The sequence below is a fragment of the Salvelinus sp. IW2-2015 genome, linkage group LG9, assembly GCF_002910315.2.
Source record: "Salvelinus sp. IW2-2015 linkage group LG9, ASM291031v2, whole genome shotgun sequence".
In the NCBI taxonomy this organism is placed as follows: domain Eukaryota; kingdom Metazoa; phylum Chordata; class Actinopteri; order Salmoniformes; family Salmonidae; genus Salvelinus; species Salvelinus sp. IW2-2015.
The window spans coordinates 8,704,785-8,730,668 of record NC_036849.1 but is presented as its reverse complement, the minus strand read 5'-3'; the positions used below and the strand labels follow the sequence as shown (position 1 = coordinate 8,730,668).

General features: G+C 42.5%; 1 protein-coding gene across 1 annotated transcript; it reads right to left on the bottom strand.

Moving 5' to 3' along the window:
* prkd1 (protein kinase D1) lies at positions 1 to 23,969 on the bottom strand. Its single transcript, XM_023994169.2, has 18 exons — positions 23,835 to 23,969; positions 20,348 to 20,479; positions 19,566 to 19,729; positions 18,972 to 18,995; positions 18,518 to 18,722; positions 17,712 to 17,789; positions 17,080 to 17,272; positions 13,381 to 13,504; positions 10,614 to 10,691; positions 9,859 to 10,147; positions 9,536 to 9,588; positions 9,034 to 9,106; positions 8,630 to 8,736; positions 8,191 to 8,352; positions 6,186 to 6,284; positions 5,066 to 5,333; positions 1,570 to 1,655; positions 1 to 1,195 (listed from the first exon to the last, which is right to left on the bottom strand). Exons 1-18 carry the CDS (start codon positions 23,947 to 23,949, stop codon positions 947 to 949), a joined length of 2,499 nt encoding a protein of 832 aa, XP_023849937.1. The 5' UTR covers positions 23,950 to 23,969; the 3' UTR covers positions 1 to 946.
* Positions 23,970 to 25,884: the final 1,915 nt, after the last annotated feature.

The window sequence follows — 25,884 nt, the reverse complement described above, 5'->3', positions numbered from 1 at the left end:
TGTAGCCAGAGAAAATAATTTCTTCCCTGCAGGCAATAATGCATTAAAGGCTGGTTGCAATTGCGCAAAGAGCACAAGCATACTGTACAGTAGCCACATACGATTCAACATTCAGCATCACATCATGAACAGTTTCAACACTAGACTAGAAAAGCAGCTAGCTGTTGATGAGGTCAGATGCTTACAGGTATTCTACCTTCACTGTTTCTCTGTATCCAGGCCTCAGGATTCTGTCTCCACACACTTCCAGCCTACAATGGGGTATCACCCCCCCCCCCCCCCCCCCCCCATGGTCTTTGTCTTTCCACCATCCAGCTTTACTGGTTTTCTGTCCATTTTTATCATACTTTAGTAATAATACTAGTAATAGTAGTAATGATAATAATATCCGTTCTCACTGAGTAGCACAGGTTTGTCCTGAGCTCTCTCGTTGGGTTGCACCCAATCACATAATTTAGTTTTGACTAAATCATTTGGCTTTTTGGGGGGATTGGTTGCTGCTGTTGACTTCAAGTGGAAATCCACTCAAAAACTATCAAAAACTAGTCCCAAAATGTTTTGGATGTCAGCAGTCAAGTTTTCAAGATATTGGACATTCAAGAAGCAGTGTCACCGGCCACATCATCATGAAAAATGCTTTTTGAAGTGATTGGTTGCTGCTGTTGACTTAACATGCAGTACACCTGGATGATCCCTCATACCCAGAGTATTACAGTATTAGTAATTAGATTCACTTACATTAAGCAGTAAGGCAATACACCTGGTTGACTGATATACAGACTATTGGAAATTAGAATCTTTGTTCGTTAGGCAGTTAGTTTAAAGGCAGGGTTTCGAGCTCATGGTTCCTGGCTGGCAGTGGAGGGGTCAGTCAGTCCGTTGTGCTGTGGTGTGTTGTGGAGGGAGTGAGCAGGCTCTTAAGGGGGCGGCAGCAGCATGCCAACTCTTAATGGGGCAGCAGCCCAGCGTTTACACTATTGACCCTGATGCTGAGGGCCGTCATGGTGTCCGCCTCCTCCGCCTCAGGCTCCACCCCCTCGCTGACATCGGCATGCGGGTTGACCAGGTGGACAGGGTACGTCAGGCCGTGCTGCTCGGCGTGGCGTTCCCAGCGGGTGTCATCGCTCTCGTGCGTGATGTAGCGCTGGTGCATCTTCCACTCTAGGCTGCGCAGATCCAGCCACATTTGGTAGTCCTGAGGAGGACATCATTAGCAGAGGGGCACAGTAGTTAGCATTAGCCTACGGCATCAATTGTTTTCATGTGATTGTGTCAATTGGGTTTTAAATGCGACTTTTTGCAGCTGTTGGAGGACAAACTCCTTTCTCACATCTCTCTTCCTGTAGGGCATATGTGTAACCACTTGCTGAGAGACTTGTCCAAATGTATTAACTCTTCTTACTCCTTTGTGATATATACAGTACCTTTTTTATTTGCTACATTGTCTTTTAAATCTCTCATTTAGAGATGAGGGGTAGCTTACCTGTAGCCACGGATGGCTTAGAGACTTGTTTCCATATCTGTAATAATGTCTGTTAAATGTCTAGTTTAGTTCAGAGTAAGGTTTACCTGTAACCACGGATGGCTGAGAGACTTGTCCACGCTGTAGCGCTTCCTCATCTTGACTTGCAGCAAGTTATTAATGAGGTCAATTGCTAGAACAACAAAGCAGGCTGTCAGAGGATAACTCATGGTGGGAAACCTGGAGGATTTAGCGCAGGCCCCTTTCAGAGCCATGTAAGGGCTAATGAGCAAAGCAAACATCATGTTAAGATTATTTCAGGGGTCATGGCTCTCTGAGCCCCAGTTGGGATTCTTGACCTTGAGGCCCTCCTCTATAGTACTCTCTCTCACTCTCTCTTACTCTCTCTCTCTCTCTCTCTCTCTCTCTCTCTCTCTCTCTCTCTTTTGTATTTTCTATGGTGGAGGGCTGACACAGTTTACACACTGTTAGTTTACACACTGTTTGTTTTTTCAAAGTTAGGGAGAAAGAGGACAGAGTTTTAGTTTCCTGGGGTTTGGAAGGTGTGGTGTGCGCGATGGCTTCGCAGCCTAACGCAAAGGAGACGCTGTTGTGACGGTATGGATTCAGGTGTGTTCCTGAGAATGGAATTAAGGTGGAAGAGGTTCTGCTCGCCATCGGCGAACAGGTAAGAGCTGAATTTATACATTCCGTAACTAGAATGAACAAAGCTGTGGTCGTGTTCATGAAAAGAGTGAATTTGGTGGGTAGGCTGATTGCTAGCGGAATATTTGTAAGGAATGTGTTGGTGCCGATTTCTCCCCTGTCGAGTCCTTCCACTAGAGTGGTAATCGCTAATTTGTCTCCGTTTATTACGGATGATCAAAACCCGGAAAGAACTGAGACGGTTTGGTAAGTTTGCTAGCGGGTTTCGTGTACTGTCTGCAGGTTTTCAGGCAGATGCCGCTAAGCATGTTGTTTCGTTCTGAAGGCAAGTTTTCATGTTTCTGAATAACAATGAGCAACAGTTAAATGTGCATTTTAAAGTGAGTCATGGGGAGTGCCTCAGCGCATGGTTTGCCAGCACAGATAGTCTACGGTGCTTTGAGTGTGGGGATTTGGGACATAAGAGCCTTGGCTTTTATGCCTCCGCAAAACACAAGTCTCAAAGTCAACAGTGAAGAGGCGAGTTGCAAAGAAAAAGCCATATCTCAGACTTGCCAATAAAAAGAAAAGATTAAGATGGACATAAGAACACAGACACTGAACCGAGGAACTCTGCCTAGAAGGCCAGCATCCCGGAGTCGCCTCTTCACTGTTGACGTTGAGACTGGTGTTTTGTGGGTACTATTTAATGAAGCTGCCAGTTGAGGACTTGTGAGGCCTGTTTCTCAAACTAGACACTCTAATGTACTTGTCCTCTTGCTCAGTTGTGCACCAGGGCCTCCCACTCCTCTTTCTATTCTGGTTAGAGCCAGTTAACACTGTTCTGTGAAGGGAGTAGTACACAGCGGTGTACGAGATCGTCAGTTTCTTTGCAATTGCTCGCATGGAATAGCCTTCATTTCTCAGAACAAGAATAGACTGACGAGTTTCAGAAGAAAGTTATTTGTTTCTGGACATTTTGACCCTGTAATCGAACCCACAAATGTTGTTGCTTCAGATACTCAACTAGTCTAAAGAAGGCCAGTTGCTTCTTTAATCAGCACAATAGTTTTCAGCTGTGCTAACATAATTGCAAAAGGGTTTTCTCATGATCAATTAGCCTTTTAAAATGATAAACTTGGATAGCTAACACAGCGTGCCATTGGAACACAGGAGTGATGGTTGCTGATAATGGGCTTCTGTACGCCTATGTAGATATTCCATTTTAAAAAATCTGCTGTTTCCAGCTACAAAAGTCATTTACAACATTAACAATGTCTACACTGTATTTCTGATCAATTTGATGTTATTTTAACAGACAAAAAAATTAGCTTTCCTTTCAAAAACAAGGACATTTCTAAGTGACCCCAAACTTCTGAACGGTAGTGTACATGTCCGTCCATGAAGAAGGACAGGGCCTGGTGGAACTGGAGAGCAGGGTGGCTACATTCCGACTAAAGGCAGCACAGAGACTGCTGTACCATACTGATGACGGCTGGAGGGAACCAGCATGCGCGCTGCTGAGGAGAGCTGGCGGATTAGGGTTGGACTGGCAGCTGTTCCTCATGGAGCTGGAAAGGCTGAGTACAGCAGGTCTCTCAGACTTTTACTCTGCAGTGCTGAGGGCCTGGGAGCTATTAAGGCTCACACGATAAGAGGGTGTGGAGCCTGGGCTGTGGGTATGGGAGGAGCCTATCTTCCACAACCCAGCCATCCCTTTGAGATCGGTTCAGTCGGCCACCCTGCAGAGGCAACTGATGGCAGCGGGTTTACCAAGGCTGGGTGACCTGCGACTGCTGGGAGAGGAGGGGTGGAAAACCCCGGAAGTCCTGGCACAACAAACAAGAATAAAGTCTCTTAGGCTGCTGGAGAGATTCCTGGAGGAGGTCCAGGAGGCACTGTTTAAGCCGGTAAGGGGGGGGTGTTTGAGCGGCTAAAGGGGGAGGGGCCACCAATGTTTCCGGCACTGCAGGTGACGGCAGAGACTGGGGACTGGCAAGGGGGTCTGGAGGACTTGTTAGATTTTAACACTCCGAACCTGGGGGAATTTGAGGGGGTGGGAGATAAAGTCCTCTACAACCTCTGCATTAAGGTAAGGAACATTAGCAGCCTAACAGGAGTGAAGGCACATCAGTGGCAGGGGGTATGTGCGGTGGAGAGTATGGTGGGTTTTAGATGGAGGGAGCTCTACAAACCCCCAGTACCAAAGAGGTCAGGGGACCTCCAGTGGAGGGTTCTACATGGAGCCCTGGCTATTAACAGCTGGGTGGCACAGGTTTAAACCGGGAGTTGGACAGGGATGTCCTTTCTGTGTTATGAGTGAAACTGTGATTCATGCGTTTTCTGTGTGAGCCAGGTTAATGCCATTAATATCTGTGTGAGAGGTTTAGGGGTGGGTTTTACTGTCGCGATGTTTATAATGAGATACTGGTATTCAAATAAGGAGAAGGCCAAATGTGTTTTGTTGAATTTTCTGTTTGCTCAGGCAAAGTTGGCTATTTGGCTAACAAGGAGGAACAGGGTCAAAGGTGGAGGGATAACAGACCCTTTACTATTTAATGGGATGGTCTCTTCATGCCTTAGGGTGGAATTTGAGTTCTATAAAATGATAAACAGTGTGGAGATGTTTGAGGAGATATGGTGTGTTGGGGGGGTGCGTCTGTACAGCTGGGGAAGATGGCTTGGATATACGGTTGTAGAAGTGGCGAGGTTTTTGGTCATTGTGATGTGTGGTGTTGTTTTGTAAGGTGAGTATGGTATGCAGTACAGGAGATATTTTTGTTTTTTGTTTTTGGGGGGTGAGGTTTTAATGAAATGAGAATGTTTCATTAAAGAAAGACAAAAAGTCAAAGAGTCTCTCTCTTTCTCTCTCTCTCATACAACTATATAAAATGTTAGTTTACAGTAATGCAGTTATCACAGTAATGCATGAGTCATTGCTGCTCGACAGACACCCACCTTCCTGGGACACCTTCTTCCAGGGGTTGGGTGGGTACATGAAGTCAGCGTTCTGGATCTGGTCGTGAATGTCCTCGTCCTCGTTGAATGGGAAGGTACCGCTGAGGCTGACGTAGATGATGACCCCCACAGACCACATGTCCAGGGAGCGGTTGTAGCCTTTGTTCCTTAGGACCTCAGGGGCCAGGTAGGCCGGAGTGCCCACCACTGACCGACGGAAAGACTTCTCTCCAATGATGCGGGCAAAGCCAAAGTCGCACAACTTCACCTGAGACACAGATAAGGTGCGCCTCAAATGAGGTGCGTCCCCACGCTATTTGGAATAAGGTGCAGTTTGAGACACGGCCATGTTTGAAGGACGACTACAACACAACCTCCCGCTAGTCAATCTTACGCTGCCACAGTATTCACTCAAACACGGTGGTAATCCTGGGTTCCATACTAGAGGAACAGTACTGTAGTTGTCTAGCCAAACTTGTACTTGTTACAGAAAGCTAATTCATAACATCCTGTATTTTATCCACCTACACAGTTTGTTCCAGACATTATAATGATCAGCTGGCAAGGTTTACGCAAAAGGCAAATTATCACTGTCTGTTTGACATGGACATGATATGGTCTACATCTGATTTACTGTTGCTACAGAATGTCATCAGAAGGTTACCAAAACAGTGACATCGGCAAGACTGCACAAGATGGCAGTTCTAAGCAGTGTGATGATGCCAGTGATGTTGGCAGAGCATATTTTGGGAAATGAACAACAGATATACAAGAACTGACTCCTTCCTTTTCAGAAAATATTTGCTGTAAATAACACAAATGTCATATATTTTTTAATACCCATCAGATGCCTGGAAATTCCTAAAGGGCAGTGACTCATAGTCAATTTCCGCCTGGCAGGGAGGATACAGTACAGTACAGTACAGGACTATGGAGAGAAGGGGACCATCATTGGAAGTGTATCATTAAAATCAAGAGGATAGAACACTGTAGAGGCACTGAGCGTGCAGTAGCCATAATCAGCCACTTTATCTTAGAGGAGAGATTACGTCTGTTTATGTCTGTGAAATTGATGTTTCTGTTTTGGCTTGTTTGGAGGCTGAGCTGGAGGTTTTCTTACTTGTGGAAAAGCGTCAGAAGACGCCAATAAGACGTTCTCTGGTTTGAGGTCACAGTGGACGATGTTCTTGAAGTGGAGATGATGAAGAGCCTGAAGAATCTAAAAAAAGAGGTGAAACTAAATTATTTCTTTGGCTTGTTATTTATTTTTTATATATAAGGGATTATAAAAAAGAAAAAATATAATCTGGTAATTTGCAATTATATACCACAAAACATGAATACAAATATATACATTACATATCATAATTAAATGTGCAACAACACATGATTAAACACATATTATCATCAGAAAAATACATTGACTTCTTATGGCTGCAATCCCGTTAACGAGATGATATGACAACAGCCAGTGAAAGTGCAGGGCGCCAAATTCAAACAACAGAAATCTCATAATAAAAATTCCTCAAACATACATTTATCTTATACCATTTTAAAAGTAATCTTGTTGTTAATCCCACCAAAGTGTCCGATTTCAAATAGGCTTTTCAGCGAAAGCACCACAAACGATTATGTTAGGTCACCACCAACTCACAGAAAAATTCAGCCATTTTTCCAGCCAAAGAGAGGAGTCACTAAAAGCAGAAATAGAGATAAAATGTATCACTAACCTTTGGTGATCTTCATCAGATGACACTCATAGGACTTCATGTTACACAATACATATATGTCTTGTTCGATTAAGTTCATATTTATATCCAAAAACCTCAGTATACATTGGCGCCATGTTCAGAAATGCCTCCAAAATATCCGGAGAAATTGCAGAGAGCCACGTCAAATAACAGAAATACTCATCATAAACTTTGATGAAAGATACATGTTTTACATAGAATTAAAGATACACTTGTTCTTAATGCAACCGCTGTGTCAGATTTCAAAAAGCTTTACGGCAAAACACAATATTCAATAATCTGAAAAAAGCGTTCAGCCACAAAAGCAAGCCATACAGTTACCCGCCAAATTGTGCAGTCAACAAAACTCATAAAAAGCATTATAAATCTTCACTTACCTTTGCTGATCTTCGTCGGAATGCACTCCCAGGACTCCCACAAGAAATGTTCGTTTTGTTCGGTAATGTCCATCATTTATGTCCAAATAGCTATTTTTGTAGCGTGTTTGGTAAACAAATCCAACGTCAGGGAAGCGAGTTCACTAAAACCTGACGAAATGTCCAAAAGTTCCGTGACAGTCCGTAGAAACATGTCAAACGATGTATTGAATCAATCTTTAGAATGTTTTTAACATCTTGAATAACGTTCCAACCGGAGAATAACATTGACTTCAGATGAGCGATGGAACAGAGCTCCCTCTCATGTGAACACGCATGGTCAAAGAATGGTCAGGTCATGGCAGACCTGACTAATTCCCCTCTCCCTTCACAGTAGAGGCATCAGACAAGGTTCTACAGACTGTTGACATCTAGTGGAAGCCGTAGGAAGTGCAAACTCATCCATATCTCACTGTGATTTCAATAGGATCTTGGTTGAAAATTGACCAGCCTCAGAATTTCCACTTCCTGTTTGGATTTTTTCTCAGGTTTTTGCCTGCCATATGAGTTCCTTTATACTCACAGACATAATTCAAACAGTTTAACAAACTTCAGAGTGTTTTCTATCCAATACTAATAATAATATGCATATATTAGCAACTATGACTGAGGAGCAGGCCGTTTACTCTGGGCACCTCTGTGCACCTTTCATCCAAGCTACTCAATACTGCATTTGCAGCCATAAGAAGTTAAGCATTCCTGTAAGCCACATACATTATAGTCATTTATCCAGAGCAATTTACAGGAGCAATTGTGGTTAAGTGCCTTGCTCAAGGGCACATCAACACATTTTTCACTCTGGGATTAGAATCAGCGACCTTTCAGTTATTGGCCCGACGCTCTTAACTGCTAGGCTACCTGCCGCACTTCACTGACTGTGTTTGTATACAGTATGTGTCACTGCTACTGCACGAGTGTCCATTGTCTGCAAGCAACAACGCTTGTCAGCCAGGCTTACCTGTGAGACAAAGAATTTGGTGATGCGTTCAGGCAGCCTCCCCTTCTCACTGGACAGGATCATCTCCAGCATGTCTCCATGGAGCTTCTCCATGACAACGAAGACGCGCTCCGGCGTCTCAAACATGCACTCCAGGTTCACTACCCCAGGGTGATGCAGGTTCTAGTAAGGAAACACAGGAACCTTTTAAAGGCAGCAGACCGAGAGCTTGACAAGTTCTCCAAACACCCACTGTGATGTCATGATAACTACCTCATTATTTACATTATCTACGTACTGACAAAATATCAAGAGCCTCGCTCTATTTTTGTCTTTAGGTGTTGTTTTGTCATGTGCTCAACATAACCTGTGTCTGGCAACATCTGATAAAAATAGTAATGTTTCTAATAAAAATGTTTCATAGGAGCACACTGGGCCATGCGTGCTGATGTGTGTTTACCTGAAGGATGGCGACCTCATTGCGTAGCTGGCTCTCCTGCTTGGTGGGGAAGCGTAACTTGTCAATGATCTTAATTGCTACATCCCGGCCAGTTTTTCGGTGCTTTCCTGTAGTATGGAGACATTATATTATGGAGAAATCAAAGCCAAGTTACATGTTTATACAGGTGTGACTTCTTATAATTAATGATTATCTCAAATACTTTTTTAAAAGATGACATTTAATCTGATTAATAGCAATGCATGACTCAATGACTCAATACAAAACACACCTCCTTGGTCATGCAAATATTTTGCTAGGATAAGATCAGGAGAGAATTGATATCAAGGATGTGTCCCTCTTCTTTTTTTTTTTTTCTTTTTTTTACAGGTTATCGGTGTGACAAGGTGGTACAAATGCATCACCTCCATAAACTATCCCAAATTGCCCCGATCCTAGGACTTCATCCGGGAATATCTGATACACTGAGCTGATATCCTGTAGGTGTAAAAATTCAGTCAATGGTTTAAATGAAAGCTTCAAATGTATACTGTCAGAAATATTTGTCTACAATCACTTTTATTTCTTCTCATCTGGCAACTTAATACCCACTAATCCCATACACGTCTGGAAGACTTTCCCAGAAATACAATTATAACCAGTGGTACTGTGACTAATTATTGACAGTAGCTATGGCAACTGCTTCGCTGAGTGGGTAATCAAAATAATCACCATTTGAGCTACTTAGGGGATGATCTCAACTCAGAAATCTAACTATGCACGAGGAGCAGACATGAACTAGATGTGGAGCCAATGTGACTATAAATGTATCTTCCATTACTGCAATATTATACACACTAAATCTGAGTGAAAATTAAAATAAATCCAAAGGCTCGTTCAAATAATGTAAGACCAAATCCTACTTACCACGTTCTCTTGAATCTGGCAGTTGGACACTGAAATGCTGATGGAAACATCATCTGTTGGTGTAAGAGATGTTAATCATATCTTTAAGAATATTCCATACTACCTTGAGAGTGTTCCTCCCTAGTGCTGAGTAGGTTTGCCAAATTTGGGGAACTTTCTCAAAATTACCAGTCTTTGCGGAAATCCAGTTTTTTGGAGAAAGTTACCAGAATTTTGCAACCCTAGTGCTGAGTAAGACAAGGTTGCTTCCATTCAAATCCATTCATTTCTATTAGCTTTAATCTATCCCAGAATCTAGTCAATTCATTCTGCTAAATACGTACTGTGGCCACCGTGGCGTGACCCGTGCGACAGTCCTTTTGAGATTGCGGGCATGAGGGCGTGCTGGATGGCGATCTCCCACATACGGGCCACGTCCGGCCCGACCCCACTGACCAGCATACTGCCGTGGACCGACATGCTCCCCGGGCCCTCCGGCCTCGCCAGGTTCTCCCCTACGTAGTAGACCAGACTGGCTGTAGCGATCTCAAAGCAGTGGGCGTTGGAGCCCTCAGACAGCAGGTTGAAGGTCTTGGCTGGGTCCAGAGACAACACCTCTGACAATGGAATTTCCTGCCACACAGCAGAGGTAGTATTGCTCCTTGCTGTTTGAGGTCTAGGTCAAGTTACTGTAAAGAGCTTCGTGACAACAGCGGTTGTAAAAAGGGCTTTTTGAAATAAATGTGACTGATTGATGTAGACACTTAACAGTAGTGGTCAGAGTACTTATATTTCAATCTGATCAATGTGTTGATGGTACAGGCTGCCTATTTCTTGCCACTACAAATGACATTATAAACGTAAATCAATTCTCCATCAATGTTTATATGACAAAGTGATTGCAACCTGCTTATCTGTAGGGAGTACAGTGTAAAACTGCATGCGCTTGTGCATGTTAACCTTGTCTTATTCATACCCTAATTGACAGTAAATTTGGTTGCATAAACTTCAGTTCTTGAATTTCATTCACTCCTTACCCATAATAATCTATACAACATACAATTTCAATTGATCGATTTCAAAACAGTTGATTTCCAACCTTGTAGTATTTGCTTCCTGTGTCATTCTGGAAAAGCGTGATGCATTTGCTGTCCAGTCTCCAGTAGTGTCTTTTCCTCTGTAGTGGAAACAGATCGAGAGCGTTGTTAACTACCGCTGTCACAGACTGGGACAACATTCCATATGTTCATGGTGTGTTCCATCTCTGGGGGTTCCCATCTACTCATAAGCATCTATTATGCCGTAGGTCAGTGCCCATAGCAGATTGGAGGAACTTTTTTTGCAGAGGAACTAGAGTTACAGGTAAACCCGTGAAAAACATGGATGCCTGGTGAAGACCAAATGGTCGAAACTTTGTATCAATAAAATCACCTGGGAGCATGAACAACAGATTTGAGAGGTGCCCGTGTTCTTGTACTACAACTGAATTTGACACTTTACTGGTCATTATTTATCTAACAATCACACACACTAATGGAGCATGTATTAAACATGGGCTGTTGGTTGGCACATACTGTGCAGTACTCTATAGACCTACAGTAACACAGTGTTGGCTCACAGTACAAATACTGTCTTGTGAATAACCCTGTAACAAGTACCACAGTGTTGGCTCCCAGTAATAACACTGTCTTAATAACCCTGTAACAAGTAACAGTGTTGGCTCACAGTAATAACACTGTCTTAATAACCCTGTAACAAGTAACACAGTGTTGGCTCACAGTAATCTTAATAACCCTGTAACATAGGGGTTCTTAAACTTTTTCAGACTGGGACCCAAAAGAGAAATTCTGTGGTTTCCTAGGATCCAAGCTTAGGAAAGTATGCAACTATACGTAAATATCGGTACATTTCATTGCCTTTAAGCAATATAGACAAAAACAAATAACTATGAAATACCCATAAATATATTTTCATGTTTATTTTTCCCCATTAAAAACACTTATATACCTGTCTAGGTTGAAACTGTTGCTGTTAAAATACAATAACTAATTTCATTCTGAACTGGAATAAACAGATTGATCACATCCCACAGATGTATAACAGAACACACACACACACGCAGGCTTTTTGATCGTGCATCCCTAAGTAACAGTACAGATAAATTCTGGCCTACTGTACATCTTACTGTATAAATTATTGTTGATAGAAAGTCTAGGTTGGAACTGTTGCTGTTAAAATACATTTTTTTAAATTCTGAACTGGAATAAACTGATTGATCACATCACACAGATGTAGACCAGAAAACACACAATCCTAATGAGGTGTGTGGCTGGTTGAAGTTTTCAACAAGCATGCCTATTCTGGGCTCAGTTTTTGATAGTGCAACATGAGGTCATGCTCAGCATTGACACTGTTTCTGTACTTGAGAACCCTGACTTGCATAGGTATGTGGTGCCAAACTGGATCAGAACATCTACTGCTTTCTCAGTCAGGCAGGAGATTGCTTCCTGCTGTAGATGAGCAACCCAGAACTGTGAGTGTTTGCCTCAAAAAGCATCTTGCTTCAATCAGTTTTATTCCAGTTAAGAATAACAATTATTATTGTATTTTAACAGCAACAGTTCCAACCTAGACTTGTTTTCAATAATTTCTACAGTAAAATGTACAGTAGGTCTGATATTTTTAAAAATCTTCATCTGTACTGTTTCTAAGGGTTGCACTATCAGTAGCTAGTTAGCTTGCTTTGGCTAACGTTAGCTATGTAACATTACAAGGCCAGGGGATTGTTTGAAAGAGAAACTCACATCTACTACCATGAGAGATAGTACTCGCTTATTTCTGCATATCATCACCTGTTATAAAATGACAACAATGCCTTGCTAGTTGACTTACTTTTCCACTTTCGAAGCACTGTTTCCTGAAGCATTCTGCCCTTTTTTGAAAGAACTCCCTGGGTTTACCGTCATGTTGTGCCTGGATGTTTAGTCGTGTCGTTTTATTAATTTGTTCGTTATGAGAGACTCATTTCTAAGCACTTCCCCACACAAAACACATTGTGGGCGCTCCTCGTTATTTCTCAAAGTTTGTATGCAAGAGATAAAAATTCATCACTGTATTTGCGTTTCATGGTGATTGAGCTCAGTCAGAACTTGTGGCTATCATGAGTCCATTTCGTGACAGCGGTGAGTGATGGCGAGTGGGAATAATAAGTCAGTTGCATGAACGACAGCGCTGCAGTGTGTGGGTCGCGGAGTGATCTTCAACAAAACTGCAGAAAAAATATCCGGTCAACTGCGAAGCACACGGGCATCTCCCTCTACCTCTCCCACTCGCGCAGCTGCCAAACTGAGCAGAGACCGCTGCTAAGCAGAGAGCGCAGTTGCACTTGGCCAAATCAATTCCAGTAATTAATGAAATAATTATACATTTACGTCGCCCACCCTTAACAGGTCCGCAACCCACTTTGGGTAGCTACCAATACTTTAAGAAACGCTGCTGTAACAAGTACCACAGCGTTGGCTCACAGTACTAATACTGTCTTGTGAATAACCCTGTAACAAGTACCACAGTGTTGGCTCCCAGTAATAACACTGTCTTAATAACCCTGTAACAAGTAAAGTCTATCATTCAAACAGCGGGAAAATTCAATCGACATTCACAAAATACACATACACAAAACATACAAGACATTAAAGAAAAACAGCACAGAAAAGATTATCAAGTCTATAAAATGTTGTCAGATTAGTGTTGCAAAATTCCAGTCATTTCCCCCAAATTCTGGTTTTCCAGAAATCCTGGAATTTTGCCACTCTACAGCAGATTGATTAGTTGATGTGACAAAAATACATGAAGACAATCAGACTTACCAGAGTGTCTTTACTGGTGAAGTGCACTAGCCAACCTTCCTTCATGACATTACTGCTTTTCCTCTTGGTGTGTTTGACTGACTGGACCACTCGCATCAGCGGGATATTGTTGCTAGTAGATGGGCTTTGGAATGAAGGGAGTCAAACATAAAACTCTGGCAGTGTGAATGCTTTTCTTAACATTAGGGCTCAGGTAGGGTTATGGCCAATGTTCCCTAAAAAAAATTCAGCACTGAGCAAATTTCAGGTCTGATAAGCACAAACTGTGCGTTTACTGTGATCACTGAGGCTGTACCTGCTTTAGGTTACAGTTTAACTGTGAACACTGAGGCTGTACCTGCTTTAGGTTACAGTTTAACTGTGAACACTGAGGCTGTACCCGCTTTAAGTTACAGTTTTATCAGCGGCCAAGTAGGCTACTGTGGCTATTTGATCATAATGTAGGACCTACCAGAGTGGCCTACCATAAAAAAATAATGGAGAAAATGCATCACATAACATTTGTCACGGATCCCCCCGGTACTGCTGCTCATTCTGTTCACCAGTTCCGGAGGTCTATGTCACCGGCTTTCTAGGCTTCACTGAACGGGATTCATTATCATCAACCCCGGACTGTCTTGCCTGATTACACACACCTGGTTCCCATTTCCCCTGATTAGTATGTTATATATGTGCCCTCTGTTCCCTCTGTCTTTGTCGGTTATTGTTCCCATGTCCGTTGGTGGTGTGAATACCTATGTGTTGGTGCAGCTGTTATGCTGCATGCTTTATATATTGTGTATTACGGGTGTCGTCCCGTGTCATTCAACAAGGTTTACCCTCGCTCTTTTGTTTGGGTACAGCCCAGTGTTTTTGTATACATGTTTGTTTTGGGAGTATTAAAAACCCCTATTGTGTATTCCTGCGCCTGTCTCCAAATCCTTTATACCAGCGTGACAACATTTTAACATGGAAATGGCTGTTCTATCATTCAGCCTACAGTAGCAGCCAATGTGTGGTGTTCAATGTAGGCCTACATTGAAAAAAACATGCAGGGTTTGAGATTAAACTGTTCATCCACTTGTCCTTCAGACAAAGAGGTGACTGAACATGTTGTTGTGTTGTTTGATGCAAGAAACCGCTTTATAAAATAAAATGCATTTTTATTCCCATTATTACAGAGAATCAGACAAATGATGCTACCCTCTGACTATTGGCTACTTAACACTCGGGAGCTTGGGATTAAAGGGGAACTTGGGCTCCCGAGTGGCGCAGCGGTCTAAGGTACTGCATCTCAGTGCTAAAGGCGTCACTACAGACCCTGGTTCGATCCCGGGCTGTATCACAACCGGCTGTGATCGGGAGTCCTATAGGGCGCCACACAACTGGTCCAGCTTCGTCCGGGTTTGGGGAGGGTTTGGCCGGGGTAGGCCGTCATTGTAAAATAATAATTTGTTCTTAACTGGCTTGCCTAGTTAAGTAACGGTTAAATTATTCAAGCTTGTCTCAAAATACAACACTGCTCATTTAAAACAAAAAAAAGCTCTTTACCTCACTCGCTTTTCAAAGATGTCTAGAAATGTACATATTTTGTGCTATTGTAGGAAGCAATCACTCCCCTACTGCTGACTACAAATTATCTATAACTGGGCTGATAACTCACTAACTAGCAAAAGATATTAACAAAATGTGTACACGTGGCTACATGCAGCTCTTGCTTTTATCTCCAAACAAGCGCATCTACTCACGACCGCTCATGCTGTAAACACAGTCCAGCTCAAAGTAAATGGTGCAGATCCATATATGGCAATGGTTTATTTGCATATAGGCCTACTGCAGCTCTGATTGGTTATGTCACACCGGTCTGCATAGAGTATGAGTCATGTATGTCAATGCAATAAATTCCTACTCTGATGCGTTCTGCCTACAACAAAATCTCTTGCATTGTTTGTTTTGTTTCGGTATGTTGCATTGAAAGTGGCTAATATTGTGTTGATTCGATCACAATTATCACAGTAAAGAGTCAAGATCACTTTCTGAGTCAAAATGCAAGACGAGAGCTACTGCTCAATTTTTTTATTTTATTTACATTACTTAATAAACGTAAGCCTATGCAACATTAACCAATTAAAAACAGTACTGTAGCAATGAGGTTTGTGCAGTATGCTATAGGCCCAATATATTACCAGGGCATATTGGCTTTGCTTGAATTGCCCTGCCAATGCATTGTTGTTCGGGACATTTTTTAAAATGTATTTCAAAATTTGAGGTAGGCTATATGATCACACCGGTAATAGATCCGTTGTTGTATTACTTGTGAGGCACAGCGGAGTGAGTGAAAATGTAAATAATTAGCTTTTTATTTTTATTTTACTGGGCTGATGAGCAGCAGCAGACTGAGGGTGCGTCTTTCAACATCCCTCCGCTCTCATTTCCCTCCACTGACACTGACCAAAAATGTCAGTGTCTTCCAGCTGATAGTGAAACTCGAGTCGCACCTCATTATTTCTGCCTCATGTACAAATTCATGTTGTTACTCCTATGAAAAGTGAAAGTGAAATATTCCTCAATATTAAAAAAGACCCAAGCCATTTATAATAACAATGCAAACCAATCGATACACTTTCCTACTCATTCATTACTGCTTGTTGTAGCGCTGAGTGGAAATAGGAAGAACACGTATTTTATGGTTTATAAAAGTGTTGAATACAAAGTGTTGACATGGCTGAGTAAGAACTTAAACATGAACGCAGTCATAAAAACAGCATCTCTTTGCTGTATTCGTTGACAGTCTAGTCATGGTTTTAAACGTTTTGAAATCTCATAGTATCAACTTTTCTGTAGCTTTCTTTTATGCCTGCTACGTTACTGCAAACACGGTAATCTGAACCATCCGATTGGCCAGCGGTAGGCCTATAGTGCACCTGATTTTGTCTCCGGGCCCGCCTACCCGGTGCGTAGGGCAGCTGAATTGGGTGCACCTACCACTGACAGCCCGAGACAAAAAAAAAAAAAAAATTTTTAAATGCTTTATAGTTGTCATTTTTACAGAAATGTTTGGAGATCGACAAGTCGATCGCAAACGACCGGTTGGTTACCACTGCTCTAAAAAGTTGAGTGAACTTCAATCTCGTGCTTCTCTCTGCGGACTGACATCTCTTCTGATCGGAAGTCCCGGGGAGTTGCACGGCAGTCACGGGGCTACTGCGCGCAGCTTAGAGGGAACATTGGTTATGGTTATGGTTAAGCCGTGGTGTGGACATGAAGCGAAGGTAAGGATAGAACCGGGATGTGGACATGAACCAAGGGTTAGGGTTGTGATTGAGGCTAAGGTTAGGGTTGAACCGGGATGTAAACATGAAGCAAGGGTTAAAATTGTGGTTGAGGCTAGGGTTGAACCGGGATGTGGACATGAAGCTAGGGTTAGAGTTGTGGTTGAGGCTAGGGTTGAACCGGGATGTGGTTGAAGATAGGGTTAGAGTTGTGGTTGAGGCTAGGGTTGAACCAGGATGTGGTTGAAGCTAGGGTTAGAGTTGTGGTTGAGGATAGATGATTATCCTACCACTCCTGAGAGTAAGGTACTTTCCAATGCCCATACCATCATAATTCCCAATACATTGCTTCATTCTAAGCAGTATGCTAGAGTAGATATTGTAAGAGGAACTATGACCATTGGGGTGTCCCTCTGTCCTAATCCTAGTCCTAGGCCCAGTCAATCACCTTATAGCCCTGTTGGAGTCGTCCTCTGGGTCGTGGAGCTCTCCCATTTCCCCTTGGCCAGCCTCCAGCAGGCCAGAGTCAGTCACCATGGCCTCCTCCATGTCATCCATGAGACCACTGTTCCTGTCACTGTCGTGGTCGTCACAACCCTGCCCCATCACCAAATCAGACTCCGCCCCTGGGCTCAGTAGTTCTGGAGGAGGAGGAGCAAGTGGAAACACACACAAGGAATTAGGAAAAAGTTGAAAATGAAGTATGCCAAAGAATACCTGTTTTTTAAAGAAGAAAGAAGAAGGAACCAAAAGAGGAAAATACTAAGAATATCAGAATGGTAGAGTAGAAGAGATTTAAAAATAAAACAAGTTATTTCAAGTTCAAGTTCAAGTTATTTCACAGTCATAATTTGGTCAATATTTACAAGGAACATTCTGGTACTTCCAAGAATTCAGCTGGTATTCTATTTGATTGACATTCTACAGTCTTTGACAACTGAAGTAAATGCTGCAGAATTGAAAGAAAAACATCTCAATCCTATGACATTTCTGTAAAAAATGTATGAGATGGACTACCACTTAATTGGAAAGATCTGCCACACTTAAAGCAAAATAATGACTATCTAAAGTGAGACTTGCCTCCATTTTTAGACACTTCTCCAAGGCAGTTGTTTGGCACTTTGGGCGCACATCGTTTATGACAGTTGAATTTGCAATCTGTAACCGTGAGAGAGAAACAGAGAGAGTGTGAGAGAGTGTGTGTGAGAGAGAAAGACAGAGAGTGTGCAAGAGGGGAGGGAAAGAGATAAAGGAGAGAGAGATAGCTGGCACATCCACATGAAACCTGTATAATAGCACTGTGACTAAAAACAACATGTTATCTGTCAGCTAGAGTACCTAATGAACCGTCTCTCATATGATACTATTACACCCTGTTCTGTCGTATATATACAGTACAGCTCTACACATACACTAACAACGGCTGCTAAAAAACATTTTTTCCCCCCCCAGCCATCATTTCAGGGACAAATGTTTTTGGCCGCAAAATAAATAAAAGCAACATGACTGCTTGTCTACACTGTAGTAACCATAGAATTACAGTACAGAGTATCTGTGAATTATGGAATCTCTACGGTAGTAACAACACTGTTGCTGCATTTGTGATTACCATGTAATTATACAGTTACAGGGCTATCTAAAAATCAGACCACAATCGTTATTCAAGATGTCACAAATAAAGCTTGAGGGAGAAACATCTGAAAATCTGTTAGCTTTGCCAACTCTGTGACAACCAAGTCTCGACATATCCCAAAATAATACCACCTGAAAATATTGAGCTGCTAAAAGCCCACAAGTGAGTCACACAGTATTACAGCATCACCACCTCCTCCACCACCAGTCAACCTCTCATGATCTCAAGTCTCTCTCTCCAGGCCCTACTGTACCTTTGCATTGCAGGCCTTGACGGAACAGGCCCTTGAGTAGCTTCTTGCAGTGCTGGCAGACGGTGGGGCGTGTGTAGGAGTGGACGACGAAGGTATGAGGCACCTTGACTTTGGACAGGAGGATTTTGTCTAACTCTATGGGCCGGCCGGTGTAGGAAGAGGACCTTCTCTCTCTGCCGGGAAAGATGTCTGACTGTGCCTTCTGCTGCGGAGGGTAGCAGGGCAAGGCACATGGTAGGCATGGAGGTAACAGATGACAAGCAACAACTACGTAAACTACAATTATATTATTCAATCCCCTTTCTTTGTCTTCTTTGTCTTATTTGGGCATATGACACTTTAGGGAAAAACAGAGAAAGAGTGCTTCTGGTGAGAATAGGCGTATTGACACTGCAGTAGGTGATGGCTGGGTTTAATACAGGAGTAAATGGGGAAAGGGTATTGGGGTACCTACCTCCATGCCGGAATTGACAGAAGACTGAGCATGCAGCGAGGAGAGGACAGGGACACACACAGGGAGCAGAGAGTTCAGAGTTAAATTTAACAGATATTCACACACATGACTGACTGCTGCTTGAGTAAAGAGCTGCTCCTACAGAATTCATCACGAACACAACAAGCAACAGGCCTTGCAGAATCACATCAAGTCCTTTATAGTAGGAACATGACTCTCATTGTAATCCAACAATTTGTCATTGGGAGGTTGGGAATGCATAGGGCATGTAGTAATCTGTGGTGTTATACACATCTAGATGTTTATACTTGCCTTCATTTTTAGACACTTCTCCAAGGCAGTTGTTTGGCACTTTGGGCGCACATCGTTTATGACAGTTGAATTTGCAATCTGTAACCGTGAGAGAGAAANCAGGGTAAACTCACCAGTAATCAGGGTAAACTCACCAGTAACCAGGATAAACTCACCAGTAATCAGGGTAAACTCACCAGTAACCAGGGTAAACTCACCAGCAACCAGGATAAACTCACCAGTAACCAGGGGTAAACTCACCAGCAACCAGGATAAACTCATCAGCAACCAGGATAAACTCACCAGTAAGGCCTCGTCGGAGGTGAAAGGCGAAGGCTCATTGGACCGCGTGATGGTCAGTGTGGTCAAGCCGGTCAGAGAGACATTGGACAACCTCCGCTTGCGGATACCACTGCAGTTATTTGGGATTTTAAACGCACAGCGCTTGTGATAGTTCAGACCACAACCTTCAGCGAAAAACAGACGGTTTTCAGAGAAAAGGTGAGTTCACGTGTAATGTGGTCATTTTTATACTTGCATCAAACTGGTGAGAGACTGTTTTTATGGAACTAAGTAGGAATCATCTGATGGACCAAGTCATTCATGGATTGTTGAAACTTTGGGAGAGTTTCCTTCATGAGCTGGCCACCATTCCAGTCAGACAGAAGTACTTGCTAACTTTTATACATGCTAGGCTATTGTGTCTGCTTCCATCCACTCTATGCACTACCTATCCAACTCCTTTCCAACTACCACTTCAGCCTGACAGAAGACACATTGTTCTCAAGCAGGGGCTTTGCTGCTCATCATGAACCCTGAGGAGACCTCTTCAGACTAGAGTACACCTGGGTGGCCTGTATCCCATGTACCCTAATTCTCTCTTACAGAGTTCCTTAACAGTGTTGGAGTGGCTGGAACTTAAAGAAATGTGTTCAAATGGGCCCAGGGTTGCGTCCCAAATTGAACCCTATTACACTACAAAGTGAACTACTTTTGACCAGAGCTCTGGTCAAAAGTAGTGCACTATATAAGGAATAGGGTGCCATTCGAGATGCCGTCCAGGGCTCCTACTGTACAGTACCTACCTTCACACTTGAGGCCCTGTCTCACCAGGCCCCACAGCATCTCTCCACAGTGGTCACAGAAGGCAGGGGCCCGGTAGGAGTGGACAAACAAGGCATGGGGACGGATCTGGAAGTCCTCCACTGTTGCAGAGGCTAGAACAGGTCAACAACAATAGTCAATGGCTCAATTTCAACAGTTCCTCACATTCCCCAGATGTAATCAGTACTCAATAGCTGAGTTGTATTCTGTGAATAGTGACCCATTAGTGAAGTAGTGTAGTGGCACCATGTTTACAATGAATGTAGAATACAAAAAATGATTGGCCACTGGCTGGTACAGTATTTGTATATTTTGAGGTAAAGGCTTTTTGCTGCAGTTAGAGTTGTGGTTTTTGGCTGACGCTGTTAGGCTGCATTGGGCAAATGGGATAGAGTGGAGAGCTCAGCATGAGACTGCCTCATCAAACTCACACATCTTCCCACCAACAATCTTGTCTCAGCACGCTGAATACATTCTGATTAGCCATTCTGCTTGGTAAATTAGTTACATTTATTCAAATTATTGTTTTGCCTTTTGTTTAAAAGCAAAACTATGGTTGTAAGTTGAACAACCTGTAACTGTCATTACATATTTCAGAAGATGAGTGTGTGGATGTGAATGTGGTACCTAGGTAGGCTTAATCCAAATAAACACCTATGTCTAATAAGTGGTTCTAGTGACATTTCCGCTTGCTGAGTTCTGCTTTTACCGCTACACAACTTTAAACACTAAAAGAAAACAAACACTGATGAATATAAAGATACACTGCGGTGGTAAAGACAGCTCACATGATACACAGTATATCTGCATTCCAGCATGGCACGGTATTGATCATTTTACTGTTTAACAATGGCAAATGGTGTTAGAGTATTACATTTCAGTGTACAAACCGGTTCAGTGTACAAATCATTGGATAGAGTTAAAGTTGCCTTCTTCCTCACTCCCATTTTTCTGTTTACAGATTGGGGTGCACACCCGTTTTGCATCAAGTAGCATCCATCCTGCTCCAGCGTAACAAATTGACGTTGTTCACACCCTCATGCTGGTAACAGCAAAAGTGTTCTTGGCATCCTATCCACCTTCACACTCATTACGTTGCTCCAGAAGTCGAAAAAGATCAAACGAGGAAAGACAAATCGTGAGATCTTTGACAGGAAGACTGGCTGGTGAAAACAACTCTCTGGGATAGTGTAACACATCGTAATGTTCATTTACCAACCATTACCATTTTTCTTTCTGTGAAGGGGATTGATGATTTTATTGATGAGTTAAGTGGACCACAAGTGTTCTGGCATTTTGCCCCTGTGGTGAACCTCCTATAGTAGCTGCTCTATGTTAGCATGACGCTCTCTCCACTCATACTTCCTCAGCTTATCAAGAGTCAAGAACAGAACAAGGTTATAACTTGTTTTGATCTTCTACCTCAAATGTGAGTGCTAGCATAAGCTGAGATGAACAACGAGAGTAGTACAAAATAATACCACAGACAGACAGACACAGACAGTGTTAGCGGCATCTGTGCAGTAAGACATACCCATGTGAACCTTTACAACATGTGACCTCTTGTAATGTAACACAATAGCCACACATTAGAATCCATGCAGTTCTCTGTTATGATTCACTTCGCGCAGCCTCTGATGCTGAAACAGTAACAGAACTAGACAACAATTTACACACCACAGTCAACAGAGGACACATTTTGTTCAGAGCAGCCGCACAGTGGGAATGATCACAATTAATAATCACAGACAGTCTAGCCTTCACTGCTTCTTTCTGACAGTTGTACGGTTCTTCCTGTGTTACTTTTACTCTGTGCTCACTGCTCTCTCAGCTGTCGAGTGTGTCATTAAAAAGTGTCATGAGAATGTGTTCATCTGGGCATGTAAATCACTAAATCACCTGAGCCCTCTCCTTCCCAGCGAGGGATGCAGCCAGGGGGTAGTGGAGGTGTCAATCTACCCAATATCTCCCCCTGTCTCTGTACCACAGCCACAACTAAATTACCTGCCATACTGTAACACACAGAGGGGGAAGAGAAAGCCTGCCAAGCGTTTGTAAAAACACTTTAGCAGTGTCAAACGCGATACTTCGATCACTTCCTACTCCTGGGCTAGGATAAGCACACCCCTGATTTTTTGCCGGGTGCGGCAGCCACACAACTGGAGGGGAAAAGAAAACTGCCAAAACAAAGCAGAGCGACATCACTGGTTCAATACACAAAGATGATTAAAGATTTGTGTGACAACTTACTATTTGGTTATTTTAATAAATGCTTTATTACTTCACAAGAGATGAGCATCTGAGATAGAACTTACAGTAATTGGTTAATTTGCATATTGGCATAGTTCCAAATTTCCAGATCCTGACTTGTGTGTTGGTGTTTCTGATTGGCAGCTAACCCTATGGTGGGTTTAAGATATTATCTGAATGAATGATCTTTTGTAGCTGGCTATATCAGCTAGACACCAACATGCCCTCTAGCTCTGTATTTGTCATGCAGCCAGTTATCCATGTTCTTGTCTGTTGTGATGACTGAGTAAAATTAACCATACAGTAGCTATTAGCTAAGCACAAAGAAAATATACACGCTTATGCCATTTAGAGACTATGAAATGTAACATTACGTCCTCACTATTATCATTGTGTCGTCTGATTAGTCCATTACGCTGGGTAACATTGTATCTCTCTCCTCCTTTTCAAGCTGCTATTATGGAGATGCTTTGTACTCTGTTCACAATCTGTATGAAGCTTGAACACGTTCTGCATTTAGAACAAAAACAAAAGGAATCTTCCACTTCCTGCTATTATTCAAAATCAAGGCTTCATATTAGAGTTCACCCCTCTTCCCTATATCAAATGGTATATTCTATTGGCTACATAACTAACAGAAAAAACTGCTGAAGAGAAGCACTGAATGCAAAAAGGTCATATGAATGTATACGACATATGCAAACAGAGAGTAGCCTATATGGAAACAGAACACAGGTGAACAGAACTCACCTTCAAACAGGAGCACGTTACATATTCAAATGCGTAGGGCATGGATAGAAACACCTCAATCCAGAGAAAGACATTGTGCCATGTGTGACCTAAGGAGGCCCTGGGTCGTTTTCAATCATGGCAGCCGTAACAAAATGTTTTGAAACATTTTGCAACAGAAAACCACAATTAATGTTTCTTATTGGACAAGTTTGGGTAGTTCCTCCCCATTGCAGTTTATTTTCTTCTGTTTGATGCCTAACAAACACAGCCCTGTTCTAGTGTGTACTATAGTCTTACCTGATAGCACCACCTCAACCAGGTAGTGTGTAGTGTGTAACATGTAGTGTGAAGTGAGCACTGTTTTTTCCTGATAGCACCACCTCAAACAGGTAGTGTGTAACATGTAGTGTGTAGTGAGCACTGGTTTAACCTGATCGCACCATCTCAACCAGGTAGTGTGTAACATGTAGTGAGTACTGATCTTACCTGATAACACCACCTCGACCAGGTCTCCCTCTGTGATGTCTGTAGCACATTTCACCAGCTGGAGGATGTTCTCTGAGTCTGGGACATGGCGGAACAGCAGGATCTTATCATACATTCCATAGAAGCCACACTCAGGTAACTGTGTGGGAGAGAACAAAAGAGTAGCAGGCATTGGTTAACATTTGATTGGTTATCTTGATTGGTTGACTATAGTTCTGTCCAAAACAGATTTATTGTTCTATTGCTTGTTGATTAAGTGGAACGAAATGTACGATCATTTCCTTTCAGACAATTTAAAACAATATCTTAATAGTCAAATTAAAGATGTCCTTCTCTGCATTTTTTTTCAGGCAACACAAGAAGAAATCTGTCTCCATAGAGACCCTTCTGGAGGCATCTCACACAGCAGACTAGGGCAGATTAACCTAATAACATTTAGAGAAACAATGATGTTGTCTCGAAATTCAATTTACAGAGCCCAGGGTTCAACCTATCACAAATGATGACACAGTACTGATACCCAACTGCCCATTGATAATATAGCTCCAAAGGATCAGCTTCAGAGATATTTACAAAGCTGTTCATCACAGCCCCATTCAGTAACAATATAAGTTACAGCAAAGTAATATGCCTCTTCAAATGGAATTGCATTGGTGCTATGATGCTGATTAAGGAGCCCCATAATGATGCAGACTGTTAATAGCACTTATGCTGTCTTATTTTACAGCTTAAATGTTATATACAGTTGAAGTCGGAAGTTTACATACACTTAGGTTGGGGTCATTAAAACAAATTTTTCAATCACTCCACAAATGTATTGTTAACAAACTATAGTTTTGGCAAGTTGGTTAGGACGTCTACTTTGTGCATGACACAAGTAATTTTCCCAACAATTGTTTAAAGACAGATTATTTCACTTATAATTCACTGTATCACAATTCCAGTGGGTCAGAAGTTTACATACACTAAGTTGACTGTGCCTTTCAACAGCTTGGAAAATTCAAGAAAATTATGTCATGGATTTAGAACCTTCTTTTTTTGTCAATTGGAGGTGTACCTGTGGATGTATTTCAAGGCCTACCTTCAAACTCAGTGCCTCTTTGTTTGACATCATGGGAAAATCAAAAGTTATCAGACCAGACCTCAGAAAATAAATTGTAGACTTCCACAAGTCTGGTTCATCCTTGGGAGCAATTTCCAAACGCCTGAAGGTACCACGTTCATCTCTACAAACAATAGTACGCAAGTATAAACACCATGGGACCACGCAGYCGTCATACTGCTCAGGAAGGAGACTAGAGAGACTCTGTCTCCTAGAGAGGAACGTACTTTGGTGCGAAAAGTGCAAATCAATCCCAGAACAACCGCAAAGGACCTTGTGAATATGCTGGAGGAAACAGGTACAAAGGTATCTATATCCACAGGAAAATAAGTCCTATATCGACATAACCTGAAAGGCTGCCCAGCAAGGTAGAAGCCACTGCACCAAAACCTCCATAAAAAAGCCAGACTACGGTTTGCAACTGCACATTGGGACAAAGATCGTACCTTTTGGAGAAATGTCCTCTGGCCTGATGAAACAAAAATAGAACTGTTTGGCCATAATGACCATTGTTATGTTTGGAGGAAAAGGGGGAGGCTTGCAAGCTGAAGAACACCTGTCTCTTATACACATCTAGATGTGTATAAGAGACAGGCATCATGTTGTGGGGGTGCTTTGCTGCAGGAGGGACTGGTGCACTTCACAAAATACATGGCATCATGAGGGAGGGGAAATTATGTGGATATATTGAAGCAACATCTCAAGACATCAGTCAGGAAGAAAGCTTGATCGCAAATGGGTCTTCCAAATGGACAATGACCCCAAGCATACTTCCAAAGTTGTGGCAAAATGGCTTAAGGACAACAAAGTCAAGGTATTGGAGTGGCCATCACAAAGCCCTGACCTCAATCCTATAGAAATTTTGTGGGCAGAACTGAAAAAGTGTGTGCGAGCAAGGAGGCCTACAAACCTGACTCAGTTACACCAGCTCTGTCAGGAGGAATGGGC